This window comes from Somniosus microcephalus, chromosome 19 (assembly GCF_052327205.1).
Source record: "Somniosus microcephalus isolate GS21.2 chromosome 19, FLI_Smic_1.0, whole genome shotgun sequence".
Taxonomy (NCBI): domain Eukaryota; kingdom Metazoa; phylum Chordata; class Chondrichthyes; order Squaliformes; family Somniosidae; genus Somniosus; species Somniosus microcephalus.
The window spans coordinates 8,057,783-8,079,263 of NC_141005.1; the positions used below are offsets into that span (position 1 = coordinate 8,057,783).

The 21,481-nt window shown below is 49.2% G+C and overlaps 1 protein-coding gene across 1 annotated transcript in view; it reads left to right on the top strand.

Annotated features, from left to right (window-relative positions):
• Positions 1-18,484: 18,484 nt before the first annotated feature.
• Positions 18,485-21,481, top strand: part of noc4l (nucleolar complex associated 4 homolog) — a 46,184-nt gene continuing 43,187 nt past the window's right edge. Inside the window, exon 1 of the mRNA XM_086011926.1 lies at positions 18,485-18,685. Coding sequence (XP_085868052.1) covers positions 18,542-18,685 — 144 coding nt within the window. The 5' untranslated portion in view covers positions 18,485-18,541. The remainder of the gene's footprint in view (positions 18,686-21,481) is intronic.

The window sequence follows — 21,481 nt, forward strand, 5'->3', positions numbered from 1 at the left end:
GCCAGTGTGGCGCAGGGACCAGTTAGGTTGAATTGCCCGTTTGTGCTGTAAATTGTATTTACTAACAACGAACAGCAATGCGATTGAATACATCCACCGCAACCCAACTGATAAGTTGTGATTTTAACATGGAAAATGTACGTGGCTCAATTTCCATCATATGGTCCAGTAGGTATTCTGCAGGGCATCCATGATGGGCCACACCCATATATCAACAAGGCACAATTGATCAGCTAAGGGCATGAAGACTGGCTGAGCAGGAAATGCCTGTCTTGAGGGAGCTGTTTTTCCAAAAAGGCACTGTTTCTCCACTACAACTGTTAGATCCGTGGTTCAGTGGATAAATAATTACACGGATGCTGTACATAAACAAATAACAGGTCTTTACTGGAGGAGGGTATTACGTCCGTGAATGATTGAGACACGGACAGCAGGAGTTGAACAAAACAAGTCCTTACTGATGGAAGTCAATAGTGAAACTGAAAACAACAGAGGTTCACTAGCGCCTTTTATACAGGGATGGTCACTGCCGGTACTGCAGTCTGAGACCAGTTATTCTCTAAAAGGTACATACACAACAATTCCTCCCCTTTTAGATAAACAGTACATAACATTCATTTAACAACTAAATGATAACTAATTACAATCACAATTACTGTTGCTAGATACATTGGTTAAGTTTAAGCAATTATAAGTTCAGTCTTTGAGGAGGCTTCCTGATTCTGTCTGGATAACGCCTCTTTGGGGTATCAGGTTCTTCTGGTAATGTTGAGTCGGGATCAATGTCGTTGTTTGGTTCATCTTCCAATATTACCGGTTCTGCGGTAGCTGCAATTGGAACGTCGATTTCATTACCAGGTGTATCAGATCGTGGTGTGGAGTTGACGTTTTCCAGTGACTCTAGAATCTGGTCAGCATAGCGTCTTACAATGCTCTCCCCAACGTCCACGGTATACATGAGAGGTCCTTGTCGTGTACAAATCGTTCCTGGCTGCCATTTCTCAGTGCGGTAGTCCCGGGCCAAAACTGGTTGACCTATCTTAAAACTCCTGGTCGGCCTTTCATTCATATTCTGAAACTGCCTGTTCTCCACATCTCTTCGGACGTTTGGCTTAACCAAATCCAAGCGGCATCATAGTCTTCGATTGAAGAACATCATGGCTGGAGTTTGGTTGGTAACCGCATGTGTCGCATTCCGGTAGGCAAACAAGAAGTTGTCCACCTTGTGTTGTAGGGGTATATCTTCATTACACATTGCCTTGATAGCCTTCTTGAATGTTTGGACAAACCTCTCGGCCAATCCATTAGTGGCTGGATGATATGGGGCAGATGTGTAATGCTTAACACCATTGTTCTTTAAGAACCTCCGGAACTCTTCAGACACAAACTGTGGTCCATTGTCAGAGCAAATCTGTTCAGGCAGCCCATTCCTGGCGAATATGGTTCGTAAAACTGTGATAGTTTTTTCCGTGGTGGTTGAGGACATTTTTATTACCTCTGGCCACTTTGAATGTGCATCCACCGCAATTAAAAACATCGAGTCCATGAAGGGACCAGCAAAATCAATGTGCACCCTTTGCCATGGAGATGAGGGCCACTCCCATGGATGCAGAGGAGCTTGTGGTGGGGCGTTTTGGACCTTCTGGCATCCTGCACAGCTCTTGGTCATCTCTTCGATTTCTCTATCGATTCCCGGACACCACACAAACGCTCTGGCTAAGTTCTTCATTTTTACCCCACCCAGATGACCCTCATGAAGCTCATTGAGCACTCTATCCGTCAACTTAGGTGGAATTACTACTCTGGATCCACACATCAAGGTTCCTCTGCACACTGACAGCTGTTCTCTTCTCGGCGAGAATGCTGGCAGCAGTGGTTCGCCATGTGCTGGCCATCCCTTCACCATTAAATCATAGACCCGTGATAGTGTCGGGTCATTCCGTGTTTCCTTTTCTATGTTTGCATTCGTCACAGGGAGACATTCGACTATAGTCGAGTGGAATAACTCCATTGGATCCACTGCAAGGTCGTCTTCTTCCACCGTCGGCAACGGTAGGCGTGACAATCCATCAGCAGTTCCATGCTGTTTAGTTCCTTTGTACTCGATGTCATATTGGTGTGCCCCTAGGAAAAGGGACCACCTCTGCAGCCGTTGTGCTGTCATTATCGGTATGCCCTTCTGAGGGTTGAAAATGGAGACAAGAGGTTGATGAGCGGTTAGTAGAGTAAATTTTTGACCGTGCAGGTAGTGATTGAACTTCTTCACCCCCCACACTAGGCTGAGGGCCTCGCTGTCAATCTGGGCGTAGTTACGCTCGGCAGAAGTTAACGAGCGTGATGCAAAAGCTATCGGCCTCTCTAAACCATCAAGGAATTTATGTGACAGTACCGCCCCAATGCCGTAGGGAGACACATCACACGCCAGTCTGATCGGCAGTGCTGGGTTGTAGTGAGCCAATACTTCCCTTGAAGTGATTAAGTCCTTACTCTTCTGAAAGGCCCGCTTACAATCATCGCTCCATTTCCATGCTACCCCCATTCGTAGCAGGGCGTTCAGTGGGTGCAGAATTGTCGACAAATTCGGCAAAAACTTATGGTAGTAATTCACCAATCCAAGGAATTACCTCAGTTGCGGCACATTTTCAGGCGCTGGGGCCTTAACAACCGCTTCAATTTTGTCAGGGGACTTAGTAACCCCTCTTCATCAATCACGTGGCCACAATACGATATCTGTTTCTTTAAAAATTTGCACTTGGGGCGGTTGGCTCGCAGCCCATGTTCCCGTAGTCTAGTGAGCACCTGTTCTAGGTTGTTAAGGTGTTCACTGTCATCTTCACCTGTCACAAGGATGTCGTCCAAGTAACACTGAGTCCCTGGAATCCCTTGCAGGACTTGTTCCATCGCTCTTTGCCATATCGCCGGAGCCGATGCTACTCCGAATACCAATCGATGATACTGGTAAAGACCTTTGTGAGTGTTTATCGTGAGATACTTCCTAGAGGACTCTTCAACCTCCATCTGCAAATATGCTTGTGCTAGGTCAATTTTTGTAAAACGCTTCCCTCCAGACAGTGAGGCGAAGATGTCTTCTATCCTTGGAAGAGGATATTGTACTGTGTGAAGGACTGGGTTCACCGTCACCTTGAAATCCCCACAGATGCGAATCTTCCTTGGCTCCCCGGACTTATTGCTTAACGTTTTCTTCATGACAGGAACGATGGGTGTCGCCCACTCGCTCCAGTCGACCTTAGACAACACGCCTGCCTTCTCCAGATTCTCCAGCTCTGCCTCGACGGCTGGGCAAATTGCATATGGTACCGGTCTTGCTTTGAAAAACTTGGGAACTGCATTCTTTTCTATTTTTATCGAGGCGGTTACGCCTTTAAGCGTGCCCAGTTCTTGTTGAAATACCTCTTTGGCGTTAGCTAAGATTGTTGACAATCGCCCAGGAGTGACGTCTTCATCTTTTTTACCGTCCACCGTCATTGCATGAATGGAGTGCCAATCTAAGTTTATCTTCCTGATCCATTCCCGTCCCAATAACAGTGGTCCACCATTTGGCAGTATGTAGAGGTACAATTTCCGTATTTTCTTGCCGTTGTATTCGACAGACACCCTTATTTTTCCTCTGGGGTATACTTTTTGCCCCGTATACGTCGTCAAGACGATGGATGTCTCTCTCAAGGGTATGTGTGAAAATAGCCGCTCGTAGTCTCGTCGATTCATGACGGTTAGCGCTGATCCTGTATCCAATTCCATTTTAACTTGGGAACCTGCTATCGTGAGGGTGACCCAAATGGTTCGGTGATCCTCTTTTGCGATTACATTGTGAAGTTTGAGACAGCTTAGTCTCCTGTTCCTGGATTCACTATCGCTCATCTGGTCTTCGGAACTACTGTCCGTCATCTTTTGTACTTTCTTGTATGGTTCCTTAGTAGCCTTTTTGTTGTCGCTGGTCTTCTTCCCAGACCTGCAAACTCGTGCAATGTGTCCCATCTTCCCGCATTGCCTGCATATTTTGTCTTTGGACCAGCAGTCCTTCTGGTCATGGTTAGTTCTGCCGCAGCGATAACATTTTGCAAATCCCCGTGTCATTTCGTGGGTGCCGTATTCCTGTGGTTTTTGTTGAATTTCTGCAGCTCCCCTGGCTGCTGCTTCATACGATACTGCCACGCTGAAAGCCTTATCTAGCGTCAGCTCTTTCTCTGAGAGTAACTTCTTCTGTGTTCCTTCACTCAGGAGTCCACAGACAAATTTGTCCCGTAGGGTATCTGCCAGTCCTGCTCCGAACTGGCAGTGCTTTGATAGCTTGCGTAGTTCCGTAAGGTACTCAGCATTGCTCTCATCTTTATGCTGAGTTCTCCTGTGGAATTTAAATCTTTCTGCTATCAACAGCGGTGCAGGGTTTAGGTGTTCCTGTAGGACAGCAACAATTTCGTTAAAACTCTTCGCCTTCGGTTTGGCTGGAGTAATCAGGTCCCGCAATAGGCCGTACGTTCTAGCGCCCATTAAGTTTAGCAATATCGATGCCTTTTTCCCCTCTGCTATTTCGTTTGCCTCGAAATATACCTTGACTCTTTCCACATACGTGGTCCAGTCTTCTATTGTATTATCAAAAGCAGTGATACAGCCAGTCTTTGGCTCCTTGCAAATCTAAAATGGCGCCTCCCGCGCTTTGCCTTCTTCCCCGATTTAACAAAATGGCGCCTCCCGCGCTTTGCCTTCTTCCCCGCTGATTAAGATGGCGCCTCCCGCGCTTTGCCTTCTTCCCCGCTGTTGTTAGCGCTGCTTTCCACGGTTCCCATTGCAACCTGCAGCTCCTCGCGGTTTCTTGCGCGTTTAATATTTCTTTTTTTTATTATTTTCCCGTCGTGGAGCAACCCTGTGGAACTCTTGCCTCCCTCTTCGCGGGTCTATACGCAGCCCGGCTTCGTAGCACCAGCCGCGCCCTGTGTGCTCCACCCTCTCTCTCTCTTCTTCCCGACAACGCTGCTCGGCCCCGTTGCAAACCACCCGCTCGAGTTCGCGACCGCCGCAGCCCAGGAAGGATCAGTGCACTACCTGCCACCAGCCCGATTAGCTGAAGCACCGTCGACAGGAACCAGGCCCCGCTTCCGACAGCTTCTCCAGCAATCTTCAACTCCGCAACACAGGGCGGATGCCCACGGTCGACGCCCATTTCTACTGCCTCTTACTTTCTTTTCTTTCTGGCCTCGACATCTGCTCACTTCGCTGTAGGAATGGATCCCAGGAGGTGGTGCAGACTGTAGGTAGGTTCGTATCTGCTCGTCGCCAGTATTACGTCCGTGAATAATTGAGACACGGACAGCAGGAGTAGAACAAAACAAGTCTTTACTGATGGAAGTCAATAGTGAAACTGAAAACAACAGAGGCTCACTAGCGTCTTTTATACAGGTGTGGTCACTGCCGGTACTGCAGTCTGAGACCAGTTATTCTCTTAAAGGTACATACACAACAGAGGGTAATCTCTAGACTGGGGTACAGAGGCATGCGCACAGCTTACATACCGGTGTGGTCACTGCTGGTACTACAGTATACAGGAGCTGTAAAAAGTAGTTCTGACTTAAAGCACATACACTACAATTCCTCCCTTTTTAGATTAATAATACCCCCTTAATATTCAAATAACAATTACATTTTTACATGTACATTCAATAACAAAAGTCCATTTATAGATTCAGTCTTTGGGGCGGCTTCCTGACCCTTTCGGGATAGCGCCTTTCCGGAGGTTCTTGTTCTTGGTGCAGAGACGATTCTGACCCCCTTTCCTCAGGTAGTTCATCGGGTTCCACTGCTACTGGGTCTGAAGTAGATACTACCGGTATGTCGGGTTCATCCCCGGGTACTCGAGACATGGGGTTGACGCCTTCCTGTGACGCTAAGATCTGATCGACGTGGCGTCTCACAATGTTCTCCCCGACATCCACTGTGTACATTAATGGCCCCTGCCTTGTACATATCGTTCCGGGTTGCCACTTCTCTGTTCGATAGTCCCGGGCCAAGACTGGTTGCCCTACATTGAAGCTCCTTGTCGGCTTCTCGTTGATGTGCTGGAATTGTTTGTCCTCAACATTTCTTCGCACATTTGGTCTGAGCAAGTCCAGACGAGATCTCAACCTTCGGTTAAAGAACATCATGGCCGGGGTCTGGTTGGTAACTGCATGTGTCGCGTTTCGGTAGGCTAATAAGAAATTGTCCATCTTATGCTGTAGTGGAATTTCATCATCGCACAGGGTCTTTATCGCCTTCTTAAAGGTTTGTACAAACCTCTCAGCCAATCCATTGGTGGCTGGATGATACGGGGTGGATGTGTAATGCCTTACCCCATTCCTTTTCATGAATTTTTGGAACTCGTCGGACACAAATTGTGGTCCATTATCAGAGCAGATCTGCTCTGGCAAACCGTTTCTGGCAAATATGGTCCGTAGGACTGCAATCGTTTTCTCTGTAGTGGTTGAAGACATCTTTATCACCTCAGGCCACTTTGAATGAACATCCACTGCTATTAAGAACATTGGCCTAGAAATTGGGTTGGTAGCGCCGGCGCTGAGCGCCTAAAGAGACCTAGAATTGGGGCGAAGCCCTATGTTGGGGCAGACGCTATGAAGATAGCGCCAACGCAGAAATTGACTATACATTTAGCGCCTGCGCTAAGTGTTTGCGTGCGCCCGCGAGCGCAAGCAGCTCATGACGTCATTTCAGTGTGCAACGCCTTTTAGGAGCGCCTGAGCGCACATTGGGTGGCGCCCGGAGTCTTAGCGCCCAGCGCTATTAGTGACAGTTCGAGGGAGGGCTAACAGGCCCTTCTCGGAGTAGGGTGGCGCTATTTAAAGGGGACAGCTCTAGTGCAGAATCTTCTGCCACTTGGCCTGCTCATTGCGATCGCTGCTAGAGAGAGTTGGCGAGCTAATGTGGAGCGGAGTTCTGGGATTTGAGCTACACAGTACTTGGGACCTTCAACCCTGTCCGAAGCACTTGCAGCACTACACCTAAAAGCCTTTTGACCAACTGGCATCGGAATGGGAGCTTGTTCGGAGGGCGACGGCCTCATCGCCCAACACTGTGAAGGGGCAGAGAGACGGCGGGAGAGAGGGCCGGGATTGGCCAGAAGGAGGAGGGGCAATCGAGGTCGGCCAATCTGACAGGATGCTGCGAGGGTCTTTAGGCAGCAGGTGACAAGCCTTGACATTTCGGAGGAGCAGTGTTAGCGAAGGCGCCGAATCTGGAGGGACATTGTTACTGATCTGTGCCACCTGCTTGGTCAGGATCTGCAGCCGCGTGAACGCTGCAGAACCTCTCTGTCCGTGATGGCTACACTGACTGATGGCCTCCATTTTTATGCAAACGATCCTTTCAGTCAGCCATTGGGGACAATGCGACTGACGCTCAGGCTGCAGTCCGCTGTTGCATCCGGCAAGTGACAGAGGCCCTTATAGGCGAACGCGTCCATTCATTACCTTCCCTCGGACCCTGCACAAGCAGGCGGAGGAGGAGGAGTATGAGGAGGAGGAGGAGGAGGAGGAAGAGCAGGCGGAGGAGGAGGAGGAGGAGGAGGAAGATGGAAGGGCTGCTGAAAGTGGAAGGTCCATACGTCAGAGGCTCCTCTGGACTCGTCTCGACACCCCTGTGGCGGAATGATGAGAGTCTTACCTCATGCGTACTTTGGATGTTTGAGGGCCTCTGCATGCCAGCGTCACTGAAAGTAGTCACATGCACCAAGCAACATTGAAACTTCTGTTTATTGACACAAAAGTCTTTCATTACAGCTAAACAACGTAAAGTGAGCAGAAACCATAACTTACAAAATAAATGTGACCTGTTCGGCCAAGCCGCAAAACTGAACAAAAATCTGCAACTATAACAGCAGCTGAGGGTGTCCTTCAATTTGGACAAACAAACGTCTCAGCACCTCCCTCTACAACTGGCCCCTTGAGGGAGAACGACTTCTCTTTCGCGCCCGGCCCCTTCCCTCCCTGCTGCTCCTACGTAATTGCACCCCAGTGGCGGGCTCAAGGCTGGGGGACGCTTGCTGACTGTCTGGACGCGCAGAAGCCCCTGAGGTACGGCCTGGCCGACCTCTGAGCTTGGAGGGTGCAGACGCAGGATGCTTGCTTTGAGCATGGCTGGAAGCAGTGTGGGCTGCAGGTGGTGGCAGCTGCAATGTAGGCATCCCAGCGCTGGCATGTGCAATGGTCTCCTGCCAAGAGAGGACACCTGCACCATGGTCGGACGACACACTGGCTATCTGAGGGGAGCGGCTTGGCTCATCCACCACAATCGCATGCTCCACTGATTGCTGGCATTGTACGGGAGTGGAAGGGCCCGGGGTGATCCTATCTGATGCAGAGAGGGTGGCTGCAGTGAGAGATCGCGTTGCGTCAATCTGGCTGTGGAGGAGCCCAGCAAGTGACTGTGTGGCAACAGTGAGGACCTGTGTGCCAGGTGCCAGTGCTTCGGAGAACGCCTGGACAGTTCTTCCCATGGCTTCGGACAAGGCAGGAGCCGACCGCTCCATTGCCTCGGACAAGCCCTGCACAGACCTTTCCAGGGATTGTCCGAAGCCCTGAACAGTCCTTTCCATTGCCGACTCAAAGCCGTGGACAGTCCTCTCCATTGTTGGGCCGAAGCCCTGGATAGTCCTGTCCATTGTGGCCCCGAAGCCCTGGATAGACCTGTCCATTGTTTCCCCGAACACCTGGAGAGACCTCTCCATTGTTGCGCCAAAGCCCTGCAGAGTCCTCTCCATTGTTGCCCCAAAGTCCAGCATACTCCTAGCCAATGAATCTATTGACTCAGGCATCTTCTCCACTGCAGCCATCAGCTCCGTGTGTCTGACCCGGGCCTGTTTGCTCATCTCTGCCAGGCGACGGACCTCATCTGCACTCTGTGCAGCAGTCATGACGACCTGCCTTGCCCTGCGGGGAGACGGTGGCCGAACTTGCCTATCCTCCCTGCGTTGCTCCATGCCGCTTGGTCCGGCAACTGGTTCATCCTCAGAGCCACCCCCCCTCCCCTCGAGGGGACTACTATCCCCAGTCTGCAGATGTCTCCGCTCCCCGGATTCTGCAGCGGCTGGTCCGGATTCCTCCTGGTCCTCGCCTCCGGTGGCACTGGCACTGGCAGCTTCAGCGCATTGAGCCCGAGTTGGTGCTGCTTCATCTGAAAGTGGGAGGTGGAAGAGTGGCTTTAGCAGAAGGACAGGTTTGCTGAAAGGCATGCCAGATTGTGGCAAGGCTCTGACATGGCTGCACACTGAGGATGCATGCTGGCGGGGAGACCAAGTGGAAGGCAACAGGTGGAAAAGGTGAGAGTCTTACCCTCGCTGTCGGTAATGGGGTCGGCAGATGCAGTGGTCACTGGACCAGACAGACGTCCTCCAAGTATCTGGTGCACTCTCTCCTCCAGATCCGTTAGAGTGACCACTTGTGCAGGTCAGCCACCGGTTCAACGCTGCTCCTTCCGAATCTGCGCCATCTTGGACTGCAGGGGAAAGAAGGGAAGGTTCTGTTACATGAGGCCTTGAGACCTCCTCGCATCCCCCCATTGTGCAAGAGCCCTTACATGAGGCCTTGAGACTTCCTCGCATCCCCCCATTGTGCAAGAGCCCTTACATGAGGCCTTGAGACCTCCTCGCATGCCCCCATTGTGCAAGAGCCCTTACATGAGGCCTTGAGACCTCCTCGCATGCCCCCCATGGTGCAAGAGCCCTTACATGAGGCCTTGAGACCTCCTCGCATGCCCCCCATGGTGCAAGAGCCCTTACATGAGGCCTTGAGACCTCCTCGCATGCCCCCCATGGTGCAAGAGCCCTTACATGAGGCCTTGAGACATCTGTCCATGTGTGTGCCCAGAAAGGGCCATGGGTGCATACTGACAGATGGCCATTGGCGCATCATTGCAGCAGGGTGCCCGAAGTCAGCTGCAGATGGAGGGAAGCACAAGTTTGGTAAACCATCACTCACCCTAACGATCCGTGTGAGGTCGTTGAATTTCTTCCTGCACTGAACAGGGGTCCTGGTCGCCATGCTGCTGGAGTTCACCCTCACAGCAACCTCCCTCCAAGATCGTCGGTAAGCCTTCTGATTTGGCCTCTTGCCATTATCCGGGTACAGGACCTCCCGACGGTGTTCAACTGCAGCCACCAAGTGGTCCAGAGCCTCAGCGCTGAAGCACTCTGATCTCTGCCTAACCTTCTCCATAATGATCAACCTTGTACCGCCAGACAAGGGCGAGCGCCGAATCTGAGGCCTGCAGGGCGTTGGGTGTTGAAGCTCAGTCTGACTGACCCACCCCTTTAAGAGCCGGCCGGCGCCTGTAGGTCTTGTGCTTTCCCGTAATTGAGTTCACTTGCGCTGCGCCCGTCCGCATCGATATTGAGTAGCGCCTGACATTTTGCGCCTTAAGAGCACCGTGCAACGGCTGATTTAGCACCTCAATCCCCTTTGGGGGCGAAGCAACCCAATATCGCGCCAGGCGCAGATAAGTCTCGTCTGGCTATAAACTTTGCGCATCGCCAGTTCTAACACCTCAAGCGGGGCTATACCCAATTTCTAGGCCATTGAGTCCATGAATGGACCAGCAAAATCAATGTGCACCCGTTGCCATGGAGAGGAGGGCCACTCCCATGGGTGTAGAGGGGCATGTGGTGGTGCATTTTGGACCTTCTGGCATCCTAAGCAGCTCTTAGTTAGGTCTTCGATTTGTTGATCGATTCCTGGCCACCACACATAAGCCCTAGCTAGGTTTTTCATTTTCACTCCCCCCAGATGACCTTCATGTAGCTCATTTAGCACTCTCTCCCTTAACTTGGGTGGAATCACCACTCTGGATCCACACATCACTGTCCCCTGGCATACTGACAGCTGTTCTCTTCTGGATGAGAATGCTGGCAACAGTGAGTCGTCATGTGTTGGCCATCCCCTTACCGTCAATTCATATACCCGTGACAGCGTCGGATCATTGCGGGTCTCCTTCTCTATATCCGTGTTTGTTACTGGCAATCATTCAATTATCGACGAATAAAATATCTCGATAGGGTCCACTGCTGGTGCTTCCTCCACAGTAGGCAGTGGCAGGCGCGATAGCCCATATTCCTTTAATCTGGCGAGCACCTTCTCCAAGTTAGCGAGGTGATCACCATCATTTTCGCCCGTGACCAAGATGTTGTCCAAATAACACTGGGTCCCTGGAATCCCTTGCAGGACCTGATCCATCGCCCTTTGCCAGATAGCCGGAGCCGAGGCTACTCCAAACACCAGCCGGTTGTATTGATAGAGACCTTTATGGGTGTTGATCGTAAGGTAATGTTTCGAAGCTTCTTCTACCTCCATTTGCAAGTACGCCTGGGCTAGATCAATTTTGGTGAAGTGTTTACCACCAGATAGCGAGGCAAAAATATCCTCAATTCGTGGAAGCGGATATTGCACCGTGTGAAGGACTGGGTTCACCGTCACCTTAAAATCCCCACAGATGCGGACCTTCTTTGGTTCCCCAGGCGTATTACTCAACGACCTCTTCATTACAGGAACGATGGGTGTAGCCCACTCGCTCCAGTCCACTTTGGACAGTACACCTGAACATTCCAACCCTTCCAGCTCTGCTTCAACTGCTGGTCTGATCGCATAAGGCACTGGTCTGGCCTTCAGAAACTTTGGGCTTGCATTATCCTCTATTTTAATTGTTGCTGTTATTCCTTTTAGTGTTCCTAGTCCCTCCTGGAACACTTCTTTTGCGTCAGTTAGCATTTTTGACAGTCGTCCAGGTGTGACGTCGTCATCCTTTTTGGCCTCCACCTTCAGTGCCTGTATGGAATGCCAATCTAAATGTATCTTCCGGATCCATTCACGTCCTAGCAGTGGTGGTCCTCCATTTGGCAATACATATATATCCATTTTAGGTATTTCCTGACCTTTATATGTCACTTTCACCCTTATTTTTCCTTTGGGGTAGACTTTTTGCCCCGTATACATCTTCAAGACAATCTCTGTAGCTTTCAAGGGTATGTGTGAAAATAGCCACTTGTAGTCTCTTTGATTTATGACTGTTAGAGCTGACCCTGTGTCCAATTCCATTTCCACTTGGACTCCGTCTATCTTGAGTGTAACCCAGATAGTCTGGTGATCCACCATTTTGGTTACATTATGTAGTTTCAGACAACCCAGCTCCTTGCTTCCGGAGTCTGTGTCACTTTTCTGTTCGTCTGAACCACTGTCCATCACCTGGTGTACCTTTTTGTACTTCTCCTGTGGAGATTTCTTACTGTTGGTTTTCTTCCCAGACCTGCAGACTCTTGCTATGTGTGCTGCTTTCCCACACTGTCTGCACACTTGGTCCTTGAACCAACAATCTTTCTGGTCATGTGTTGTTCTGCCGCAGCGACAGCACTTCCCTGTTCCATAGGTCATTTCGTTGGTGCCATATTCTTGCGGTCTCCGTTGTATCTCTGCAGTGCCCCTTGCAGCTGCTTCGTGTGATACTGCCATACTGAAAGCTTTGTCCAGCGTAAGGTCCTTTTCTGATAGAAGCCGTTTCTGGGTTCCTTCACTTTGTAGCCCACACACAAACTTGTCCCTTAACGTGTCTGCTAGTCCCGCTCCAAACTGGCAGTATTTGCGCAGTTCCGTTAGGTACTCAGCATTGCTTTCGTCTTTGTGTTGGTTCCTTTTATGGAACTTAAATCGTTCTGCTATCAGCAGCGGTGTGGGGTTTAAGTGGTCCTGTAGGATTTCTACTATGCTTTCAAAATTCTTGTTTACCGGCTTCTCTGGGGTTATTAGATTTCGCAGTAACCCATAAGTTTTTGCACCCATGGAATTTAACAGAACCAGTGCTTTATTAGCATCTGGCACTTCATTCGCCCTGCAGTACACCCCAATACGTTCCACATATGTCGCCCAATCTTCGACTTCATTGTCGAACGTAGAGATACTGCCACTCTTCGGCATCCTTGGTTGTGCGTTAACTATCCCCAATGGCGCCTCCCGCGCTTCCCCTTCTTCTCCGCTGGCACAAAATGGCGTCTCCCGCGCTCGCCCGTCTTCTCCGCTGCGGCTTCGCAAAATGGCGTCTCCCGCGCTCTTCCTTCTTCTCCGCGGCTCAATGGCACCTCCCGCGCTCTCCCTGCTTCTCCGTGGTTCAATGGCGTCTCCCCTTGCTTCGCCCCGCGGACCCTGATCAGCCCGTGATCCCTGGCTGTGCTCTGCGCGTTCTTCTCTTGATATTTGTCGACGCCGCTCAGTCTAGAACCCGGCTGTTTCTTACCCTCTCTCTCTCCGGTTTGCAGTATTTTTCCTCGACGCCGCTCGGTGATCAACCCCCGGCTGTGCCCTGCTCTCTTCACCCTCTTTCTTACCCCGTCGACGCGGCCCGGCTCTCTCTCTCTGCCGTCGGTCGGCTCCAGCCGCCGCTGCTCAGGAAGGGTCTGCTCTGGACCTGTCGTCGGTCTCTTACTGCTCGTTGTGGCTGGGGAACCAAGCCCGGCTCTCTACAGCCTCCCCAGCGAAGTTGGATCTCTGCCTGACTGCTGGGCGGTTGCTCGCGGTCGACGCCCGTGTTCCTGGACTCGACTATTTTTTTTTATGTTGCAGGTAGATTCGCATCAACACTCGTCGCCACTGTTAGATCCGTGGTTCAGTGGATAAATAATTACACGGATGCTGTACATAAACAAATAACAGGTCTTTACTGGAGGAGGGTAATCTCTAGACTGGGGTACAGAGGCATGTGCACAGCTTATATACCGGTGTGGTCACTGCCGGTACTACAGTATACAGGAGCTGTAAAAAGTAGTTCTGACTTAAAGCACATACACTACAACAACTACACTACAATTAAATATTGGGAAGACCAAAGCCATTGTTTTCGGTCCCCGCCACAAACTCCATTCCCGAGCCATTGACTCCACCCCTCTCCCTAACATCTGTCTGAGGCTGAGTCACACTGTTTGCAACCTTGATGTCATATTTGACCCTGAAATGAGCTCCTGACCACATATCCGCAGCATAACTAAGACCGCCTACTTCCACCTCCGTAACATCATTCATCTCCACCCTCGCCACAGCTCATCCGCTGCTGAAACTCTCATCCACACCTGACTTGACTATTCCAATGCACTCCTGGCTGGCCTCCCACATTCTACCCTATGTAAACTTGAGGCCATCCAAAACTCGGCTGCCCATGTCCTAACTTGCACCAAGTCCCGTTCGCCCATCATCCATGTACTCGCTGACCTACATTGGCTCCTGGTTAAGCAACGCCTTGATTTCAAAATTCTCATCCTTGTTTTCAAATCCCTCCATGGCCTCGCCCCTCCCTATCTCTGTAATCTCCTCCAGCACCACAACCACCCCTCCCAAACACCCTGCCCCCACACTGAGATATCCGCGCTCCTCTAATTCTGCCCTCTTGAGCATCCCTGATTATAATCGCTCAACCATCGGTGGCCGTGCCTTCTGTTGCCTCGGCCCTAAGCTCTGGAATTGCCTGCCTAAACCTCCCCATCTCTCTACCTCTCTTAAATAACAACAGAAAATGCTGGAAAAACTCAGCAGGCCAGGCAACATCCGTGGGGAGAGAAAAACAGAGTCAACGTTTCGGGTCAAAACCCTTCTACAGAACTGAGAAAAAAAGGCAGGAAATGAAAAGATTAAAAGGCAGTTTGGGGGCTGGGAAATGGGGGAGGGGATGAAAGAAGAGACATTAAGAGATATTCAAGGTGAGACGAGATGGTAATAGGACAGGTAAAGAAACAGACAATGGCTCTAGATGAAGTGTGAAATGCGCTGGCAGAGTGGGAGACAGCTGCCGTGTGGGAGAGAGGGAAAAGGAAAAGGCACAAACCAAAGGTGTGGATAAAAAATATAAAAATATTATAGGGGCTGAGGTTATGATCTAAAATTGTTGAACTCGATATTGAGTCCAGAAGGCTGTAAAGTGCCTAATCGGAAGATGAGGTGCTGTTCCTCGAGTTTACGCTGAGCTTCCGTGGAACAATGCAAGAGCCCGAGGACGGTGAGGTCCGAGTGGGAATGGAGCGGTGAATTGAAATGACAGGTGACCGGAAGCTCGGAGTCACCCATACGGACTGATCGGAGGTGTTCCGCAAAGTGGTCACCCAATCTGCGTTTGGTCTCCCCAATGTAGAGGAGACCACATCGTGAGCAGCGAATACAGTATACTAGATTGCAAGAAGTACAAGTAAATCGCTGTTTCACCTGGAAGGGGTGTTTGGGGCCTTTAAGATGCTCCTTGAAACCTACCTCTTTGACCAAGCTTTTGGTCACCTGCCCTAATTTCTCCTTATGTGGCTCAGTGTCAAATTTTTTGTCTTATAATACTCCTGTGAAGCACCTTGAGACGTTTTACTATGTTAAAGGCGCTATATAAATAGAAGTTGTTGTTGTACAACATTCTGTTATGATGTGGGCAATGCTGGATGGAGAAGAGATGTGTTGTTCCACTCCCAGCGGAGTAGTACCTTGCAAAAGGTATATTTCCCATTCCTCTTGATTTGAACCAATGTTAGCTAGGAATCTTGTTCAATTTCATTTGACTGGCTATGTACAGTAAAACTAAAAACTGAAGATGGCCACATCTGTGTGTAGTATGGGATACGAAGATCATGTGATTCTGATCCCAACGTCTCTTAAAGGTTTAGATGTAATTTTTCTTACTGCTGTTGATGGCTTGTTGAATACAGGAAACTTCGCGATATCCGGCACCGACGGGACCGGCGTGATGCCGATCTATGAAAACTTCCGGACAGACCAGCGCTAATGTTGAAGGATACGGAGGTTTTCATCTCCGTATCTGACAACAAACACTGTTGCTTAGCAACAGCTTGTAAACAGTCGGCCCGTACCTTGGAAGCGTCTCTGTAGCTTAGCAACAGCTTCAGAGAGGCTTTCCAGAGACTGACTGTTTAAAAAAATGCTAGGAGAAGAAAAATAAAGAAAAAAAACCTAACAAAACGGCTGCTGATTTCTGCCATTAGATCGAGGTTTCCGGACATACAACCTCCGGATAAACCAAAGTTTCCTGTATAACAATTCAAAGAATCCAAAAGTGAAAGCCAATTTAGACTTTCTAAAAGTTGCATTCTTGTAAGACAAATGTGAAAGCAAGCAGTCATGTATCACCGAAGGTCTTTTACCTTTGATTGGAGAAATAAGTTGCTTGCGTGGCAACATTTCCAACTGAATAATTTGTTTGTTTTAGTATTCAGAAAGGACATGTTTGCAATTAGTGAATCAGCTAAATTTATTTCCTAAAAAGCACAATGTTCAGATTAATCGTATGTGTACCCTACAAATTGTGACACTCAGTGAACTTCTGCTTAAGATATTTTTCAGATAATCCTATTTACTTTCCCTCCCCAATAAACTAAAGACCAAACATGTATTTCAATTTTTGTTTCATTAATTACTGCAGTTAGCCTGAAAGTATCAACAAGGCTGGTTCTGGTTCTCTCTCACAAGTATTAGGATGATGCCCATGCACTTTGTATCTGCGAATTATTTTTAATTGTTAGTAAAATCTGAGCAGCCGTTTAGTATGAAGAAAGCGGTGTGATACTCTCAGTTGTCCAAATTGACATGAGATGTAATGGGCACCCTTTGTATTTACTCAGGAAGCAACCTGAAATTAGTTGTTAGACCTGGACTACACGAATCTCAATACGACAGCTTTCAGTTCACAGGAGTCTTAGTCTATGCATGAAACTGTTGCCAACTCATGTACCTAAGAGAATGGTGTTGGGAAAAGGCCTGAACTGTAACTGTAAATATTTGTCTTATTTCGTGTAAGTGACTTTACAACTTAAGTGGAACTGTAAACAAAGAATTTTCACAATAACATCACCCAAATGACTCTACAATCTATCAACTTATTTCCTATTTAAAACTTATTCCAAACATATACTTAAATTAAACCAGCTCAAGGCTCTGAGAAGGATGCAGTGCAGGGGAGTTAGAAATTACTTTGTTTTAAGTGTAACAAGACAACCCACTGATGTAGGGAAGTGTAGCATCTTCATTACTTTTCTATTATTATTCAAAGACAAGTTGTACTGATCCAATTCAGATTGCAAGGGGTTGCCATTGTCACAATCGTGGGCTACACTATCAAGAAGATGCAGGATAGTGTAAGCCAACTCCCATTAAAGACACTCAAACTATTTAATGGAGACACTGATCCCACTGAACCTGAGAAAGTGTGTACAGCAAACCCGACTCTGTAACAGAATCTTACCTATTGGATATAAACTACCCACAGTAGGGTTGCTAACACTCCAGGATTGGCCTGGAATCTCCAGGAATTGAAGATTAATCTTCAGGACACTGCTACGAGCAAAAACCGGTAGAAAAATCATTGGGGCAATAAAAAGAATGGTGTTTTAAAAAAAAAATTCTTTGAATTCTTCTGTTTATAAGTTATATTGAAGATGGGGGAAAGAAGGCTGTTTGACTGGGTGGGGCGGTTGGAGACGGGAGTTCATGTTATGTAACCCCCAGGAATACGTCAAACCTGAAATAAAAACAGAAAATACTGGAAACACACAGCGGGACAGGCAGCATCTGTGGAGAGAGAAGCAGAGTTAACGTTTCAGGTCGATGACCAATGTTCCCATTAAGCTGCACGGCCACACAGCCGGCTCACCGGCTTTTAAATGGAAAAACTGCGCACATGCAGAAATTTGAATGGGCCGCACAGCCCGTTAAAGGGTCTGCGCACCCAAAAAAATAATTAGTCGAAACATTGTCGATGACCTTACATCAGATCTGGGGGTTTGTGAAACCTGGGTTGGCAACACTAGCCCACAGCCCCTCCTCAGAGAGGGGAGTGGAGGAGAACTTTTTCACCCAGAGGGTGGTGGGGGTCTGGAACTCACTGCCTGAAATGGTGGTAGAGGCAGAAACCCTCATCACATTTAAAAAGTACTTGGATATGCACTTGAAGTGCTGTAACCTACAGGGCTACAGACCAATAGCTGGAAAGTGGGATTAGGCTGGAGAGCTCTTTGTCGGCCGGCGCGGACACAATGGGCCAAATGGCCTCCTTCTGTGCCGTAAATTTCTATGATTCTATTCTATGATCAGGGTCACTGGTCCATGGTGACTGAATAAGCGAGATTCCTCTTTTATTGGATGGGATGGGGGAGTTATGGATTATTTGGACATTTAATTTTCTGTGGAAACCATGCCATTTCCCTTTAAGTGCCAATTAATAATCAGCACTCCCAGCTTTGCAGGGACTGCCCCTTTAAGGGGGAGCATGCTATTCCCAGGGACTTCCCCTTTAAGGGGGCTTGTTATTCCCAGGGACTGCTCCTTTAAGAGGGGGGCGTGTTATTCCCAGGGACTGCCCCTTTAAGGGGAGTGTGTTATTCCCAGGGACTGCCCCTTTAAGGGGAGCGTGCTAGTCCCAGAGACTGCCCCTTTAAAGGGTGACGCGTCGGTTCCGCCGATTCCTGCCCTCCGATTGGTCGGCTGGGCTTCACGTGGTTGGCGGGAGCCGGGGGAAGATGGCGGCGGCCGGCGAGAGAGCGGCGGAACTCGAACCCGAGGCTCAACCCTCGGCCCAGGCCCGGGCCCAGGCCCGCCTGCAGCTGGTGCTGAGCAGCAGAAAGAACGCCAACACGGTGCTGGACATCGTGGAGGGGCTGCAGGTAGAGTGAGGGCCGCGAGTGCCCGACATTCAGACACTGGCCTTTCCCCAGCCCGCAGGAGGACTGGAGCCGGTCACTGTGGGAAACACGGCGGCCAATGTCACCACAGCAAGATCCCACACACAGCACTGAGATCAGCAAGATCCCACACACAGCACTGAGATCAGCAAGATCCCACACACAGCACTGAGATCAGCAAGATCCCACACACAGCACTGAGATCAGCAAGATCCCACACACAGCACTGAGATCAGCAAGATCCCACACACAGCACTGAGATCAGCAAGATCCCACACACAGCACTGAGATCAGCAAGATCCCACACAGCACGGAGATCAGGAGCAGGAGGAGGAGGCCACTGAGCCCCTCGAGCCTGCTCTGCCATTCAGTGAGATCATGGCTGATCTTCAACCTCATCTCCACTTTCTTGCACTATCCCCATATTCCCTTGATTCCCTTAATATCCAAAAATCTATCGATCTGTGTCTTGAATATACTCAACGACTGAGTATCCACAGCCCTCTGGGGCAGAGAATTCCAAAGATTCACCAACCTCCGAGTGGAGAAATTTCTCCTCATCTCAGTCACAGAATCACAGAAACCCCACAGTGCAGATAGAGGCCATTTCGGCCCATCGAGCCTGCACCGACACATATCCCACCCGATCCCCGTAACCCCACGTATTTAATCCCCCTAACACTAAGGGTCAATTTATCATAGCCAATCAACCTATCCCGCACATCCTAAATGGCCGACCCCTTATCCTGAGCCTGTGACCCCTGGTTCTAGAATCTCCAGCCAGGGGGAAACAACCTCTCAGCATCTGTACAGTTTTGGTCGCCTTATCTGAGGAAGGATGTTCTTGCCATGGAAGGAGTTCAGCGAAGATTCACCAGACTGATACCTGGGATGGCAGGAATGACGTATGAGGAGAGATTGGGTCGATTGGGCTTATACTCGTTGGAGTTTAGAAGAATGAGAGGGGATCTCATTGAAAAATATAAAATTCTGACAGGACTGGACAGACTAGATGCAGGAAGGATGTTCCCGATGGCGGGGGAGTCCAGAACCAGGGGTCACAGTCTAAGGATAAGGGGTAAGCCATTTAGGACAGAAATGAGGAGGAATTTCTTCACCCAGAGAGTGGTGAACCTGTGGAATTCTCTACCACAGAAGGCAGTAGAGGCCAATTCATTAAATATATTCGAGAAGGAGTTGGATATATTTCTTAAGGCTAAAGGGATCAAGGGATATGGGGAGAAAGCAGGGACCGGGTACTGAATTTGGATGATCAGCCATGATCACATTGAATGGCGGAGCAGGCTCGAGGGGCCGAATGGCCTACTCCTGCTCCTATCTTCTATGTTTCTATCTACCCTGTCAATCCCCCTCCGAATCTTGTGTTTCAATGAGATCACCTCTCATTCTTCCAAACTCCAGAGAGTATCGGCTCAATCTCTCCTCATAGGATAACCCTCTCATCCCTTGATAATAACCAGATAATCTGTTTTTTTTAGTGATGTTGATTGAGGGTAAAATATTGGCCAGGACACCGGGGAGAACTCCCCTGCTCTTCAAATAGTGCCGTGCGATCTGAGCCCTTTGTCACATCTCTGGGAAACCTGGAGTCGCTGTTGGGAGTGAGGTTTCTGACCATAAAAAGAGAGATTGCCGGCAATGTTCCCTCTAATTTTGTTTTTCTGTGTGCGGTCCCTTTAAATTTACCTGCGGTATCTTCCAGCAGCAGCAGCTTGTGAGTGGCCTGCACGGGACCTCCGGGGAAACATTAATCACCGACCGGTTAGAATGAGTGAGAAGGTTGTGGGTTCAAGTCCCACTCCAGAGACTTCAGCACAAAAATCTAGGCTGACTCTCCAGGGCAGTACTGAGGGAGTGCTGCGCTGTCAGAGGTGCCGTCTTTCAGATGAGACGTTAAACCGAGGCCTCAGCTGTTCTCTTGGGTGGACGTAAAAGATCCCACAACCGCTATTTGAAGAGCAGGGGAGTTCTCCCCAGTGTCCTGGCTAATATTTATCCCTCAACCAACATCACTGAAACACATGAACTGCTCAAGCTGTTTTTGTGATTTTTCTTGTGTGCTGAATGGCTGCCATGTTTCCCTATATATGAACAGTGACTACATTACTTAAGTTCATTGGCTGTGAAGCGCTTTGGGACATCCTCAGGGTTTGACTTGTACCATAAAAATAAGTTCTCTTTGTGGAGGTTCTGTTTGCTGTGAGCAGTCGAGGACTCTGGTTCAAAAGTGCTTGAGGCCAGGCCTGTCCGTCACCAGATGCCTTTATCTTTAGTTAGAATGAAACAACAGCTTTTGCGATACAGTACAGCATATTTCTCAATATAAAGTGACAAATCTGTAAGAAAAGTTAAGAGCAATGTCCCCTGTAATTTTTCTTGGCGCCATGCGGCCCCTTTAAGGGGTTTTCGCATTGAAAAGCCGGCTGCATGGGCTCCCTGGAGCGCTGCACAGCTTATTAGGAGTGAGACTTAAAGAAAGAACTTGTGTTTATATTAGCCCTACTATCTCGTCTCGCAGAAACATCCCACTTCACATGCAGCGAGTTACACTGAGGTGCAGTCACTGTTGGGAGTGAGGCTTCTGATCAAAAAGAGTGAGACACATCAAAACCTTCAACCTATTTAATATATTCAGCAGAGCAAAGGGCTGAAATCTCATCGCCTGTGGGTCAGAAGACTGTGGGTTAGAGCCCCGTACCTGAGATGTTAAGAGGGAGGTTTTGGATAAGGTGCTCACTGGGCAACTGGAACAGATTT